The sequence below is a fragment of the Piliocolobus tephrosceles genome, chromosome 5, assembly GCF_002776525.5.
Source record: "Piliocolobus tephrosceles isolate RC106 chromosome 5, ASM277652v3, whole genome shotgun sequence".
Taxonomy (NCBI): Eukaryota; Metazoa; Chordata; class Mammalia; order Primates; family Cercopithecidae; genus Piliocolobus; species Piliocolobus tephrosceles.
The window spans coordinates 158,611,737-158,629,406 of NC_045438.1; the positions used below are offsets into that span (position 1 = coordinate 158,611,737).

The 17,670-nt window shown below is 36.2% G+C and overlaps 1 protein-coding gene across 1 annotated transcript in view; it reads left to right on the forward strand.

The window, feature by feature from the left end:
- Positions 1–17,670, forward strand: part of OFCC1 (orofacial cleft 1 candidate 1) — a 496,016-nt gene that overhangs the window by 419,176 nt on the left and 59,170 nt on the right. The window contains exon 8 of the mRNA XM_026446973.1: positions 14,198–14,274. Within this exon, the coding sequence (XP_026302758.1) occupies positions 14,198–14,274 (77 nt within the window). The remainder of the gene's footprint in view (positions 1–14,197; positions 14,275–17,670) is intronic.

Here is a 17,670-nt window from a genome sequence, read left to right on the forward strand (position 1 = left end):
CCAGCCTGGACCACTCTCTGCTGATAGGGAGAGGTCAGGAAATGTCAGGTCAGACTGGGGTCCTCTGTTGGTGGGGGAGCTTAGGATGCCGTGTCCTAAGTTGTTGCCCCAATTCTGGGGTCTCTCATTACTTTGCCTACCTCTTTACACCTTTTGGAATTCTCCTTTGATGACCTCTTGGATTAATTCCAGGGCTTATTTTGGACTTAGTGGGGAAAACAAAGCAGAATTGAGTTTGTGCCATCTTTTTCCACCTGGAAACCTTCCTATGATTTTTTATTTTTTGTTTTACTAAGGGCCTTTCATCATTTTGAAAGTTTCTTAGCATTTTATTGAGGGATTGAGGGATCCAGAAGTTTAAAAAAATAGTAACTGTGGTAAAATATAGATAACAGAATATTTACCATTTCAACCATTTTTTTAGTGCACAGTTCAGTAGCGTTAAGTGGATTTACCATCATCCGTCTCCAGAATTTTTTTTTCATCTTGCAAAACTGAAACTCTGTACCTATTAAACAGCTCCCCATTTTCCCGCTCCCAGCCTCCATAAGCTCTATGCTGCTTTCTACCTCTATGAATTTGCCTACTATAGGTCCGTCATGTAAGTGGAATCATACAGTATTTGGCTTATTTCACTTAGCGTAATATTCAAGGAAGAAAGGAAGTTTTAAATTGGTAAATCTTGTTACTCTCTGAAGTGTTTTAAAGTAGATTTGTGAAGTAGAGTATAAAATTAGTAGCTAAGTTGAGATTTTTAAAACCTACTACATAGTATGAATGCACCAATGTTAGCTGTTACTATTACTTACTGCAGGTTTTTTTTTTTTCCTGGAGTCTCCCTCTGCTGCCCAGGCTGGAGTGCAGTGGTACAATCTCGGCTCACTGCCAGCTCCACCTCCCAGGTTCACGCCATTCTCCTGCCTCAGCCTCCCAAGTAGCTGGGACTACAGGCACCCACCACCACGCCCCACTAATTTTTTGCATTTTTAGTAGAGACAGGGTTTCACCATGTCAGCCAGGTTCTCAGCCATTAGCTGAGAACGTTATCAACTCATTACCTGCATTTGGGTAATTTCTAGGTTATTCACTGTTAATATCCCAATTTGATCTCCATCTCCTGACCTCGTGGTCCACCCACCTCGGCCTCCCAAAGTGCTGGGATTACGGGCGTGAGCCTCCGCACCCGGCCTCTGCAGGGTTTTATTATACATGTTTCTTCTCTCTAGCATGAATAAAGCCTGCAGTGGGTTGTTGATTCACATTTCTGTTTTTGTTATTTTTTGTGCTATTTTTACTTTAAGAGCATCACCCTGCAGCCCTTATCTCAGTCTGCCTGTGGGAGATGTGCAAGGATAGACAGAGAGAACTCAAATGAGTCTAGATTCAATGGAGGAATGGAACCTGAATATAGGAGGCAGAGAGGTTTAAACTGAGATTTTCACTAAATAGTGAAACTAAAGAGTTTCATTAAACTCTCATTTAATGTCCTGTGTCAAGTTCCTTAATCTCTGAGTCTTTGTTTCTCAGCTTTAAAGGTGAGATAATAGGTCCTGACATTATAAAATATTGGTAAATTACTAATATTTACTAATATGATATGCAATGACATTAATAATTTATATCAATTAATATCAATGATATGCTTGTATTATATATTAGTAAATTACTATTATATTAGTAAATTATTAATATTATATATTATAAATTATTAATATCATTACATAATATATTAGTGAATATTAGTAATTTACCAATCTTATATAATGTCAGGGCCTGTCATCTCCCCTATCTTGGTGAAGAAGCAAAGACTCAGAGATTATATCATATAATATTCGTATTACATTTTTGTAAAGTTTTGTACACCTGGTAGGTGCTCACAAAATCATCATTGTGTTACTGAGTTGACTCTCATAACGGCAGACACACAATTGTGTGTGTCTACACTCTGTTTCACTGTGGTGAAACGACTCGCTCTATCTCTACGTGTAATTTTCTCTTAGCAATAGGAACTTAGTAGTAGGTAAAATAATGTATTTTTCCAAATAGCTTTGGATGTTCTAAGTTTAGTGAAAGTGTTAATTGATGATAACCAGGGAAAGCTCATGAGCAGCATATTAAAATTTCTGCATTCTTTTATTGTGCTTAAGATGGAGAGTTTAATATTTTTGAGAATCAGAAAAAAAGCTGACTTTCATAAAAGGATAGAATCTTAAGTATGGCAGAAATGGATGACATTTAAAGATTATTCTTGAGAAGAATAATGAAGTATATTCTTGCTCTTACATTATAATCATATTTTATTAGGTAAGATATACATGTAGGAATCTATTTTTATCTTAAGAATGCAGGCCGAGCATGGTGGCTCATGCCTGTAATCCCAGCACTTTGGGAGGCCGAGACAGGTGGATCACGAGGTCAGGAGATCGAGACCATCCTGGCTAACACAGTGAAATCCTGTCTCTACCAAAAATACAAAAAAAAAATTAGCCGGGCATGGTGGCGGGCACCTATAGTCCCAGCTACTTGGGAGACTGAGGGAGGAGAATGGCGAGAACCCGGGAGGTGGAGCTTGCAGTGAGCCGAGATCGCGCCACTGCACTCCAGCAGTCTCCGTCTCCAAAACGGAGACTCCGTCTCAAAAAAAAAAAAAAAAAATGTAAAATATTCAGAGATTGCAACTAGATTGGGATGATAAAACTATTTACAGGCAATAAAGTTAATCAAAATAAATTAAATAAGTAACATATGCAAAAGTTTTTATCAACTGGAAAATATTTTATAAATATCATTATTCTCAGTCAAATAACTGCTGGAATTCATAAATAGCACCAAAGTGTGACATGGGCTGTGGACCAATGTGGAAAGATCAGTCCAACCACTCAGCCAGTCAGTGGTTTGGACAGGGTGAATGTAGGGATGGTTTTCTTGCATTCCTGCTGCCAACTGTATTAAAATGCCCCCCAAATATTAAACCACTAAGTTTCTTCACATATCTAGAAAACCAGTTCATAAAATATTAGGTAATCCTACCTTTTAGTAAACATCCTAGGCTTTGGAGATAATAATCCTGGCCAAACCTAAGCTCCATTTTTATAAAACTTGCCCTTTGTCAACAGTTACATTTTTGAAGATCAATTTGTTCATCTGTACTTCCCAAGATGAAAAAAGAATTTCTTGTTTCTTGCCATTATGACAAACATTTATCTACTTATGTTGGCAGCATCCATGAACTGTTCATAGGTCCAAACCGTGCCACTAGCTGAGAACGTTATCAACTCATTACCTGCATTTGGGTAATTTCTAGGTTATTCACTGTTAATATCCCAATTTGATACTTAGCTATAGTTTTGAATGTGGTTAGAACATTTTTTTCTTAACTGAAAACTAGATTTTTAAAAGTCACATTTCATTAAAAAAATGTTAAGCATTGATTTCTCATGTAGATAAACTCCTTAATACTAAGATTTTTTTCTGTGGTTACAATCATGGTCATTGCAACATGTTAGTTATTGAAAATTTGTAGTTTGGTGCTTATTTTGGCCTTTAAACTGTTCATTTGTACTGTGAACTAGATTATGTGCTTCTAACTGTCAGTTAGCTGAATGCATTTCAAGTCAATTTACTAAAATAGTCACTGTTAAGCAGTATATTTGGACAGAGTTGACACCTTTGACATTTTCTAAAATGGCAAAAATAACTGTATTTAAGGGTATGATTTATGAATGCTGTGTGCCTCCAGAACTTCTATTTGATTATAGTTTTCAGGTTAGCTGCTGAAACTCTTTCCATAAACTGCTGAAAGGGCACCTAATTAGTGCTGTGTGATCAGATATTTAACACAGACGGACACACACAAACACAGAAAAACATAATATCGATCCCCAAAACAATGACCCTCTTGTTGCTTCTTAGAATTGCCTTTGTCTCACGAGAATGGAACAGTTGGGACCACAGTAGAAGCAGAGAGTAAGGAAGAAGTAAGATTGATAGCGTGAAACGGCCTTTATGAAACACATACTCATGGGTATAAATAAGAAAAGCAACTTGCAATGATTAGAAAGTATTTTGAATCCTTAGTTGTCTTTTAGATTGCTGGCCTCTATTAAAAACTTCTTAAAATAATAGATAGGTTTAATTCCTCAAGCAAAAGAAAAATTATATCATTTTAAAGATTTTCCATATTTATTATATAGATGTGACTTGACTATGGGAAAAAAGAGCAAATTCTCATGTATTGCAAGTTTTAAATGTACCAGGCTAAGGTTTACTTAATTAGAACCTCGAGGCAATAAAGGAGCCCTTTTTAAAATTCTCTGATTCTTAATATGCTAAATAATGCAAAGCTTCGACTCTTCAAGCATGAGACACACATCTGGCAGCTTAACATTTAAATTACAGGGGGGAAAAACCCTCACTTCAGTAGTAATTTTCTCAAAGAATAGGGAATGGATTACCACTAAATTTAATTTCTTTTTAAATTTTCATCTTGTCTAATTGCAGGCATTTTTCTGGTTTCTTTGTATTCATATATTTTTACACATATTTTCTGTAGATTTTATTCATCTTTAATTTGAGATGCTTCTCACTATTAGAGCTCTTGAAAAAATGTGGCATATTTTACATAGAAAATTGTCTTCAGAAATCTATCTGATCTCAAGTAATAAAGACATGGTATAGAAAATAAAAGGAAAATGGATTTTCAGATACCCATAAAAATATTTTTGAGAAAATGGCAACATTTTTCAGTTGGCTCCACTTTCAAGCTTTATTTTTTGTTTTCAGTATTAATGTTTTCTCTGTTTTGTCATTTTCTGACTGGTTTTTCAGGCAAAAGTTATTATAGGCAGCATTCTTTCTTTATATTTCTCCAAAGGACAGTGTCAGATCCTTGATTAATTTTACAAAGGTCATTTGGAAAAACCATTAAAAACATGCCAAGTAAAAAAGATTAGCACAACACAGGGAAAATACACTTTTATAAACATATGCATTTATACAGAGATAGGGTGTTGTAACATTATACAGTTTTGACAAGTGTTTTCCTTGTGCACCTCATGTATTATTAAAAATATGACTGTGTCAGTATAAAAACTTCCCTCCCATGTTCTTGGTTGAGGATTATGCTGTACTTAACCATAGTAAGGCATACCAAGGCTTTGCTCAGTGGCTGCTTGCTAGAGGCTCCCGTAGACCTGAGAGCAGAACAGACATACTAGAATTCAAACAGAGGTGGAGTTCAAGTGCAACCAGAAGAGGCATGTTAATACCTCATTATCAGTTTGGTCAGAAAATTAAGATACCAAGTGTCTGCATATTAGACATAAAGAGCACACTCTAGAGTAGCTTACTCTACACCCACCCAAAGAAAGAGTAGTTTACTCTACACCCACCCAAAGAAAGCCCAAAACAAGCCCTGACAGTGTAAGCAGAGGAGTTAGAGCTTTGAGGTTGAGCTTTGTCAAGAAATAGTGGCTTGGTGGGTTGGAAACCCTTGGGTTTTTGTTGGGGTACCTGTGTTTCCTAAACAAAGGAATGAACACACAAGACAACACAAGACAAGACAAACATGGCAGCCACCCCAAACGACACGCTCCGCTTTATTTTATACAGTCGTTTGTGGAGTGTTACCAAGTCACAAGACACATTATTGTTTTTCTGACCTTTCCCTGACTTTCTGGATTTTCAAGATGTTTACACATAAACAAGCCCCCAGGGTCTGCTGTTTGCAGCTGGCTCCTTTGTCCTCCCTGTTTGCAGGGAAGGAACGCCCTGCTTCGTTTGCAAGAGCAGGACTTACCAGAACGTCTCCGTTTGCGAGCATGTAGTCCTCTACAAGTTTTTGTTTGTTTGTTTGTTTTTTGGACCTGCTGTAACAAAATGTAAATTCAAGACTACAGGAGTTTAAAGGAGTCAGCCAAAAATTGAACTGCCTGCTAGAAAAAAATATCAACACCTTTCAGAGGAAGATAAGAGAATCCAGTGTCTTCACCAATGGCCGTTATACAATCTACAGTTACTACACATGCAAAGAAATGAGAAAATAAGAGCCTTAGGCAAGGAAAAAAGTGGATAAAAATAACACCAAAATGATTCAGACATTAAATTTAGCATAGAAAAATATTAAAATATCCATTGCAAATATGTTCACAAATTTAAAGACAATACTTTTCACTTATGGCCTTCATGAGTGAATAGACAGGGTGTCTCAGCAGCAATATGGAAATTATAAAATAGGAACCAAACACAGAACTGAAAATCCAAGAATGAAATGATAAATTTATCACATAGGCTTAATAGCAAATTAGGATGGCAGAAGAAACAATCAGTGAACTTGAACACAGTGCAATAGAAATTAATCTGAAGTAAAGAAAAGAAAAAGGTGGGAGAGGCCTGGTGCGGTGGCTCATGCCTGTAATCCCAGCACTTTGGGAGCCCAAGGCGGGCAGATCACGAGGTCAAGAGATCGAGACCATCCTGGCAAAACGGTGAAATCTCGGCTCTACTAAAAATACAAAAAGTTAGCCAGGCGTGGTGGCGGGCACCTATAGTCCCAGCTACTCGGGAGGCTGAGGCAGGAGAATGGCATGAACCTGGGAGGCGGAGCTTGCAGTGAGATAAGATGGCGCCACTGCACTCCAGCTGGGGGAACAGAGTGAGACTCCATCCCCCCAACACCAAGAAAAAAAAAAAAGGTGGGAGAAAAACAAAGAGAGACTCAGAGACTCATGTGGCAACATCACATAGTTGGACATATATGTCAATAATGGGAATCTCAGAAAGAAAAGTATAATGTAATGGGAGAAAATATACATTAAAAAGGGATGACTGAAAATTTTCCAAATTTGAGGAAATATTTTGACTTATAGGTTGAATACACTCAGTGAACCCCAGAAGAGTAAATATAAAGGAAACCATACTTAGGGATATCATAGTCAACTCCTAAAGATCCAAATTAAAGTGAAAATCCTGAAAGTAGGAAGAAAGGAAAAAAAAAAAAAACACACATTATAGATAAGGAAACAATAATGTGAGAAATTGTTGACATTGTCAGAATAAATAGAGACAAGAAGTCAATATAATGGTATATTTTAAAACGAGAACAAAGAATGTCAATTCACAAATCTGTATCTAGCAAAAGAATCCTATAAAATTAGAGGGTGAAATAAAGACATTTTCAGATGAAGGAAAGCTGAAATAATTTTTCTTCAGCAGATCAGCACTATACAAATGTTAAAAATGTTCTTTAAGCTGAAGGAACATAATACAAAATGATCTATACAGGGGAATAGAGGGATATCAGAATTGCAGTATATGTGTAAATATGAAACACTAAGTTTTCTAATAATTTTCTTAAAATGTAATTACTTTTTAAATAAAATGACATTGTAAGATGGGGTTATAAAGCATGTGTAGATAAAAGATACGACAATTGCTAAAAGGATGAGGGAGTGGGAACTGGAATTATACTGTTGTATACTGTGTAGTGAGAAGTATGAAGTGGGTAATGTGAACTGTCAGGTATGAAGTGTGGCAGTCTATAACACTGACTCAAAATATTGTGGGATAATTTTAGGATGCATGCCGTTAGTCCTAAAGCAAACAGTACCAATCTAAAAAATATAGCCAAGAAAATAATAGAGAAAACAAGATGAAAGAGTAAAAACATATAAGAGTCACCCAAAATAAGGCAGGAATGGGCCAACAGAACAAAAAACCCAAAGAAATAAAGCACAAATTAATAGCAAGATGTCGACACACACACTCAATCATATAAATAATTACATGAAATATTCAAGATTAAATAAATTAAAAAGCAGGGATTACTAATATGGATTTAAAAGCAAGACTCAACTATATGTTGTCTACAACAGATGCTCTATAAATTTAAAGACAGAAATAAGTTGAAAGTGAAAGGACTAAAATATGTATGCCATGGAAACACTGTATGTAAGAAAGCTGGTGTGGCTACATTAATATCTAATATTAGAAATCTAATAATAGACTTGAAAACAAAGATAAAGAAAGGGGAAGAATCATTAGGAAGACATACATTCCTAAATATACACTGAATGGCAGAAATCGAAAATTCGTGAAACAAAAACTCTTTTTCTTTGCTGGCATATTTATCAAATGATCCAGCAATTCCACTCCTATGTATTTGCCCAAGAGAAATGAAAACATTTTCCTACAAGAGTATTTGGATATGAATTTTCATAACAGCCATACTCAGAGTCAAAACTTTGAAACACTTAAATATGAAGAATCAATAAATTGTAGTTCATTTGTTAAAGGGAATACTACTCATCAATAGAGGAATGAAATTCCCATACAAGCAATAACACAGATGAATCTCAAGCTACTGTTCTGAGTGAAAGAAGCCAGAACCAAGAGAGTCAATACTGCATTATTATATCTATGTGATATTGTAGCAGAATTCTAATTTATCATGCTGGGGATCAGATCCCTGTTTGCTAGTTGTGTGTGTGTATGTGTGTGTGTGTGTGTGTGTATCTGTGTGTATAAAGGGTATAGAACTTTTTTAATGTGATGCAAAAAATGTTTTAGATTTTACTTATGTTGGGAGTTACATGGAATTATCCATTTGTCAAAACTCATTTAATTGCACATTTAAAATATGTACATTTTATTGTATATTAATTGTAACTTAACAATTCGATTAAAAACAAATATCAGTTGGATTCTGGTTTTCTGGAGTTAGCCAGGGGAAATGCAGGGTGTGTAGTAACAAAGTTGTCAGGGACATCCTCATCTGATGCAAGCTTGTAGAAGCTGCAAGGAGTGAGGTGGCCCTTGCCCTGTGCCCTAAACACCATGTAGGATTTGGGTGACAAGGTGAGAGCTTGTATGAAGGGGGTTTGCAGTGAACCCCCAATAGTCCTGTACCTTCGCTCCCCAGCTTCTAGGTTTTTGGGTGGAATTCCTGAGTCAAAGGGTTTGCTTATTATAAATGCTAATAGATGTTACTAGTCTGCTTTTCAAAAAACTTTTAAAAATACATTTTGACAAGCAACATATAAGAAAATCAATTTCTTTCCACTCTTTTTCTTAAAATGGCCTTTTTCTTCTGGATCCCCCTTCAGGCCTTCCGTCCATAGTTCCCTAACTCCTTTTCAATTCACCTGCCCCATATAACCCATTTTATTTTATATTTAATATAATAGCATATTATATATATTTTACATATAATATAAAAATGTTATATATAATATAAAAATATATTATACATAATATAAAAATATATAATATAAAATATTATATTATAATATATATTTATATAATAATATATTATATATAATATAATATAAAAAAGAGATTATATATCATCTCCTTTTTGTGCAGTGATAAAAAGTACCTCTATAAATGTACGTGTCCATGTGTGTGTGTGTGTCTGGTTATATGGGGCAGGTGAATTGAAAAGGAGTTAGGGAACTATGGATAGAAGGCCTGAAGGGGGATCCAGAAGAAAAGGCCATTTTAAGAAAAAAGGTGGATGTATATTTTATGACTTGTAGAGATGACCATAATTTCTTATTGAATGGAAAATAAACATTTGCAAAAAAAAAAAAAAAAAAAAAGCATATGCCATGAATTCATCTCAGTTGAATGTCTCTCTTTCTCTCCCTTCATCCCCCATCTGCCTGTACCTCCAGAGGTAGAAAGCAATGAAGGCTCAAGCTAGAGTTATGGCGAAAGGGAGGAAGAAATGACCATTAAACTACTGAACGAGGTAGAAGATAATGTGACAAGGCATTAGATGTGGGTGACAATAGAGTAGGAAAATTCAGGTAAGATAGAGAATTTTGAGTCTGGGTGGAAGGAGATAGCAAAGTCATGAAAAGAGATAGAAAAATATGAGAAAGGAGCCCTTGGACAGGAATGAGCGTCAGTTGTGTTTTGCATGTCTGAGCCTGAGGTGTTGGCAGGACCCCAGGTGCCACGTCTACTCACCTGGCAGTGGGAAAGCATGCAAGAAAATCATACAAGGACCCCAAAGTTCTTTGTTTATTTATATTTTGTGTATGTATGGTTTGACTATTTAGTGTGAAAAGGTTTTGTGAGCTTGTAAGTAAAAGGAGAAACAATGAAAGAAAACATTGATACACAGGACTATATAAGACTGAAAATTATATCTTATATATATACACACAACTCTCAAAGAAATTAAAAGACACGTTGCAAACTGAGAAAAATATTTTGAACCATCACATCAGGTAGAGTAATATCTTTAATATGTAAAGATAAAAATTACAAAGAAAATGTTAAATGTTACAGCTGAAAAATTTGGGGAAATGGCATGGAAGGGAATCTACATAAATGCTCTGCAAACATAAAATATTCAAATGTATTAGATTTCTAGGATTTCCAATTAAAACAACAACGAGATTTATTATTTTGTCCACTAAGCAGACAAGTTTTGGCAAGCATGTGGATAATTAGATACTTTCCTGCATTGGCAGTTACAATATAAACGTTTACAATTCATTTTATAGAGCAAAGACAAAAAACCTTAAGCATTTGATTTAGTATCCCTGATCCTGAATACTCATTTCAAGAAAATAAGCACAGAAGGACAATAAAATGTTTGTAAAATATGTGCAACATGATATAAATATTAACCAAAGGGGGCTGGTTAAATACAACCATATTATGTATTCCTGTTCAGTCATTAAGAATTATACATTGGGGAATATTTAATAATCAGTAAAAAACACAATATATTAAGTGTAAAGAAGGATACAAACTACATAAATGATACGATCACAGTTCGGTAAAATATTGTATTATAGATACATTTATATAACAATAATTTCATGACACATATGACATAAATATTACATAGCATATATAAATAATTATCTAATATACATATATTGCTATATATGTTTTTATAAATAGGAAGATCTGTTTTAAAGCAAAGAACATTTCACATGAGAACCAAGAAAATATTAAAGACTTTTAGGAGTCTCTCTCTTTGATAGACACTTTATCACCCTGACAGGCACACCATCACTACATTTTAATAACATATAGGGATGTAAGTCCTGTTAAATTAGAAATTATTTCTAGTAGGGAGATTTCTAAGATAGTCTTCCAAAGATGTTCAAGATCTAATCCCCAGAATGTTTACACATCAGGAGAGAGATTATCGGGGTGAACTTAATCACATGAACCTTTAAAACTAGAGAACATTCTTATGCCTGTGGCAGAAAAAAAGGTTAGAGAGATTCAAGCAAGGAAAGGACACAACCAGTTGCTGCTGACCTAAAGGCCATGGGGATCCCATGGAAATTATGAGAAGAGAATGAATTCTGCCAACCTTCAGTAAGCCTGAAGAAGACTCCAAGACTCAAATGAGAGCTGCAGCCCTGGCTCACACATTGATTTTTGGCGTTGTGAGACTTAAATAGAGAAAGCAGCTGAGCCTTGCTATGCCCAGCTGAGCCACAAAAAATGTGAGACAATAAAAAGATGTTATTTTAAGTCACTAAGTTTGTGGTAATTCATTCCAGCAGTAATAAAATGTGTCCAATGTTTAAATGTGTGTATAAGTAGAAAATGTGGTGTGGCTTCTCAAGTAGGATACAGCAGAAGGATGAAATGCATGGCCTTTGTGGTCAAAAAGAACTGGCACTAAATTTCAGATTTTCCTCTAATTGGCTGTCTAATTTGAGGGAAGTTCTTTGATCTGAGTCTCAATTTCCAAATGTATCAAATGGGGGAATGGTAACTATTTTAACGTTGTGTGTGTGTGTGTGTGTGTGATGTAAACAACATAATATATACAGAGTTCTTAGAAAATACTAAAAAATGCATTCTATTATTATTTCATATTTATATTTGTTATTCCAGCTAGAAATTATACGCTAAGAATTTAAATTATAAGACTTTAAAAAGAATAATACATTAAAAATATACACTAAATATATAAATATTGTAGTATTTAAATAATATTTAATGTAACCATCAAGTCATCCATTATAATATATAATAATATATGTCAATTATATATAAATATTAAATTAATCATTAGATTATAATTACATATTATATACAATATATAATTATATATTTGTTTTAACATATGTTTGTGTATGTTTTATATATGTTTAGATATAATGTTTTATATGTAAACATATATAATTATGATTAATTTAATATGCAATTAATTTATGATTAATATAAATTACTATTATCAAAATTTTATATTTAAATAATATATTTAAAACCTAAATAAAAATGTTTTCTACACTACTTTTCTTTCTCCTCCCTTTCTTATTGTCATTTTGACCATAGCAATCTCACTACCAACAAATGCTGTTTTAGACCCAAAAAAAGGGAGCTCTTCCAGGGATCTATGTGACTGAAGTGTCAGGTATCTCAAAGAAGACGTGCTTGACCCATCTGAATTTCCATGGAGAAGGATATTTCTCAGTATCTGCCTTTATCTTGGCGCAGTACACTGGAAGCAGTGTCAAGACACACAACGAAACATCACTTCCCAAAATGCTTGCGCCACACAGACCTAGACTGGGGATCAAGAAGCTGGCGGGGTCACCCTTTGGGAAGAAAAGGTTTCTGAAGCATGCAGACACACAGTCTGTGTTCTTCGAATCTTACACTTCTTAAATCTCATTGTAACATGTCTACAAGGGGCCGGGTGCTGTGGCTCATGCCTGTACTCCTAGCACTTTGGGAGGCCAAGGTGGGAAGACTGCCTGAGCTCAGGAGTTTGAGACCAGCCTGGGCAGCATGGCAAAACCCCTCTCTATTAAAAATAAAAAAAAATTAGGCAAGTGTGGTAGCTCATGCCTGCAATCCCAGCAACTCGGGAGGTTGAGGCAGGAGAATTGCTTGAACCCAGGAAGTGGAAGTTGCAGTGAGCTGAGATCATGGCGCCACTGCACTCCAGCCTGGGCAACAGAGCAAGACTCTGCCTCAAAAAAAAAAAAAAAAAAGGTCCACAAAGGCAATTTCAAAGGACAGGGGATGACACCATTCAATTCCTGGAGGGAGAAAGGGGGACAGAAAACAAGGCTTTGACTGCTCACAACACATGCTATCTGTTTTGATAAAAAAAACTTTCAGGTCAACCCCCACATCAAAGCTGTGGCTGTCCTGAGGCACTCCAAGCACCAGCATCTTCTGGGCCAGGATATTTGTCACAAGACCCTGGGGATAGACCTTGCCATACGGGATCAGTGAAATGAGTGGTCAAGACAATGACTTCGGAGGTATAAAGCTATAGGAATACCTGCTTATAAGCGCTCTTGCCATTTATTTATTAATTTTTCCTTTAAGCAACATCTGATTGGTTCGGAAAGTACTCTGTGTCAGGCACTGTGCGAGACACTATAGGAAAAGCAAGGGTGAAAAGATACCTTGTCTCTTAAGGAGTTTGCAGTCTAGAACAGTGCTCTCAACTGGCCATGTTTTGTCCCAAGGGACATTTGGCAAAGTCTGGAGACATTTTTTGTTGCCACGACTAGTGGTTGGGGGTTAGGTAGAGGGTGCTGCTGGCATTGAGTAGGTAGAGGACAGGGATGCTGCTAAACAAAGCACAGGGCAGCCGCCATAACACAGAATTATCCAGCCCGATATGTCAATAGCGCCCCAGCTGAGAAACCTTGATATAGTCACACAAGATATGCCAAAGATACCTAAAACTCTGTTTTCTGGGCTTACATGTTCAATTAAGGAGGTCTCTTTTTTGTTTTTAATATTATATTGCAAAACTTATGAGTCAGCTTCTTGGGAGAGTAAGTAAAGTGAGAAGCACTGGTTGCAGGCAGGGACCAAATCTCTCTAATCTCAGAGTTTCATATTGAACCATTGATACAAGGTGCAGGAGGGCTTCCTTGAAAATGTGATCCCAGAAACATAGCTGATGATAGAGAATCCTACCCAGATGAGGTAGGAAAGCAGACCAGACACAGCTACTGCTTGTAAATTATATCCCATGGTATGGCTGGCTGAGGGTAGAGTTCTACTTGAAGTTCATACACTGACTGAATTAAAACCAGGGACATAGCTTAGGGTCTTCGTTTTAGAATTCTTTCTTCTACCCCCATTTGTCAAGGCATATATAAGCTCTTCGATTTCAGCAGTGTGAGCTTACACATCCTCTGAAGTGAAAATGTGTGATATATTTTTTCCACCTTTTTGTTTTTAACCCTAGGGAGCATTACTAATAAAATCGGTCCCTGTTCTATGGACTATGATCCCAGTCTCTTAAAAGAAGACCTACACTCTCAGGTAAGATGAAGGCTGTAGAAGTTGGCTTTGGAAAGACCATGAAAACAGCAGCCACTGGTTATAAACTATGATTTCTTAAGATGTATTTCCAGGTAGAAAGTAATTTGGTCTTCAAAGCAGGTTTTGAAGTGTGGGATGTGGTAAAGTGGCTGACGTTTTGAGAAATCAGCAATGCCAATAAATTTTATAACATTGGAATCAGACTTCTTTAAGCTATTGAAGACTTTAGTTAAATTAATCAGTCTACAAGACTCTTTTCAGTTTGAGCAGGATGATTAGAAAATGTGCTGATTGTGCTGTGTTTCAGTGATTTATTTGGCACGATCATGGCTGCCATGAAGTCTGTATAGAAACTATCTTGGTAAACTTAGATAGATTAAGTAGACTGGATTTCCAAAACATTGGCCAAATTAATATTACTTGTATTACTGGATCCAGTTTTTAGATACTTAACATTTAAAAAATCTATATCTGCCTAGACCAGGTGACTTTGAATTTTAAGTATTTAAAAAATTTAGCTTGGCTAGAAAATTGAAGTAAAAGATCCCGGCCCACCCCTACAACCTGGTCCCTTTGTGTACAAGTTATCTGAATCATTATCTTAATTTTATACCTTCCTGACTAAATGCATATAGTTCTACAGGGCCATCTTTCATGTCTTGCTCTCACTGCTGACATTAAAGTAAATCTTTTCTTTATTAACCTCTAAATTGTGGGCCATCGTTTAATCAAATAAATGACTATGTTTTTAATGTTCAGGTGACTACTTACAGAATGTACAATTGTGATTGCTTCTATATTGTGGACTTTTTACATTGCAGACCTTCTATATCACAGGCTATATTAAAGATAAAAGCTCTGAAATAAAAAGTTTAGTGAAATCTGTAACAATGAGAGGTACCATTTACTGAGAGTTAGGACATTACTAGGTGCTGGCGAATTTTTTCAGTCTCCAACAAATGACTCATCTTATTCTCACAGCGAAATAACGAGACAGTTATTGGTATTATCATCATTATCCCCAACTTAGAGATGAGAAAAAATGAAGCATGGGAAAATGAAGTAAATTAACCAAAATTATATTGCTAATTAGAGTATACAACTGGGTTTTAAATGCAGACTGTCTGGCCCTAGAATTCCTATTTGTAGCAATCATGGAAAAACATAAGTTATGTGTGTTAGCCAGGTATGTTTTCTACTTCTTGGTTTTTATAATCTTGATTTCAGGTCTAGGGTATGGAAATCACGGGGCAATCCTCTAGCAAATAAAAAATGGGTGAATAAATATCACATTCTTTTAGTACATATTATGTATTCAGGTCATTTTACATATACTCTGTGAGAAACTAATGAAAAAAGATGTCTGCGCGACTTCTACAATACTATGGGTCTAATACTAGCCTTTTAATTATTTTTGTAAAATTCCCATAGCAGTCGTTGACCATAAACTTTGGGATTAGAAGCAAGGCTAAAGTAGGTAAGGTGAGAATGGATATGTTCACTCTAAAAACCTAAAACTCTCCCCCATATTTTCTGAGTTTACATGATCAATCAAGGAGTTCTCTTTATTATTATTATTATTATTATTATTATTATACTTTATGTTCTAAGGTACCTGTGATCATGTGGGCTTCATCCCTGGGATGCAAGGCTGGTTCAACATACACAAATCAATAAACGTAATCCATCACATAAAGAGAACCAAAGGCAAAAACGACATGATTATCTCAATAGATGAGGAAAAGGCCTTTGACAAAATTCAGCAGCCCTTCATGCTAAAAACTCTCAATAAATTCGGTATTGATGGAACATATCTCAAAATAATAAGAGCTATTTATGACAAACCCACAGCCAATATCATATTGAATGGGCAAAAACTGGAAGCACTCCCTTTGAAAACTGGCACAAGACAGGGATGCCCTCTCTCACCACTCCTATTCAACATAGTGTTGGAAGTTCTGGCCAGGGCAATCAGGCAAGAGAAAGAAATCAAGGGTATTCAATTAGGAAAAGAGGAAGTCAAATTGTCCCTGTTTGCAGATGACATGATTGTATATTTAGGAAACCCCGTCGTCTCAGCCCCAAATCTCCTTAAGCTGATAAGCAACTTCAGCAAAGTCTCAGGATACAAAATCAATGTGCAAAAATCACAAGCCTTCTTATACATCAATAACAGACAAACAGCCAAATCATGAGTGAATTCCCATTCCATTCACAATTGCTTCAAGGAGTTCTCTTTTGATTTTATTTTTAATCTTTTATTCTAAAACTTATGAAGCAATTGCTTGGGAAAGTAAGTTCTTCCCTGGGGTCCAGGCACATTGGGAAGGTGTCTTCATGCTGAATGACTTTCAGAGGCAGCACGTGCATGTTGGGACCTGCATCTCAGCCCCATCAGTGCTGTGGGATGACAGAGCCAGGACACACCCAAGTTACAAGCAACCAAGTGTTACGGGTAAGGGCGTTTATACCACCTTCTAAGCATAGAAATACCGCCCTCTTGACAATAAACAGTCTCAGCCTGAGACTCCACACTCCAATTTACGCATTTTATTTTTTCTCATGTTCTTATAGTATCAGGAATTAACTTGGATCTTCAACTAATTTTAAGAAATTCTAACCTAAGCAGTTCATAAAATGGCCATGGGAAAATAAGTTTAGTGTTGCACTTCAAATGTGAAGCATCCGTTTTTCAAATGTAAATGATCAGAGAACAGTTTACATCTGTGATGCCAAGTGGCCAGACATGCCAGTCATCTTCCAGTGGGTAGAAACAGAAGCCCGAGGGAGTCAGTACTTGAGGGTTCTCTCTAGCATATCCTGAGCTACCTGGCCAGGGATATCTTGTTTTCCCCTGTGTACATTAATGGAAGCCTGTCCTGTGACATTCTCTGATGAACACATAGGCATGAGTTAAAGAAAGGGGAAAGAGTATTTCTGCTGGATGGTCTCAGGATTTAGGCTGAATCTAATTTGGAGCTATGATTGTTTTTGGATGATGGTAATAGCACTGATGGGAATGAACATGATGTCATATTTATTTGTTTTTGATAGTTCAGGTACACCTGGTATTTGTTGTTGTTATCTAGGACTTGCGATTCTGTGATCTTATTAACACAAGCCTCTTAGCAGAGTGTTTCCACCGCAAACCTTCCTCCCCTGCCTTCTTAAAAAATGGTGAGCATCACTTAGGCCGGCATTAAAGCTCCCACGGCTGCTCACTTCTGATCTTCCCAGGGCAGTTCAAAAGCATTTGTAATCCTCTGGATTCAGCCCTTTGTTCACCATTTCCTCCTTCTAAGGCTTTCTCTTTTGATGAAAACAATCCCCTTGCCCTTCATCTGGCCAGATGGGCAGGTGAACAGTTCTCTCCGGAGACCCACACAAAAACCCTGT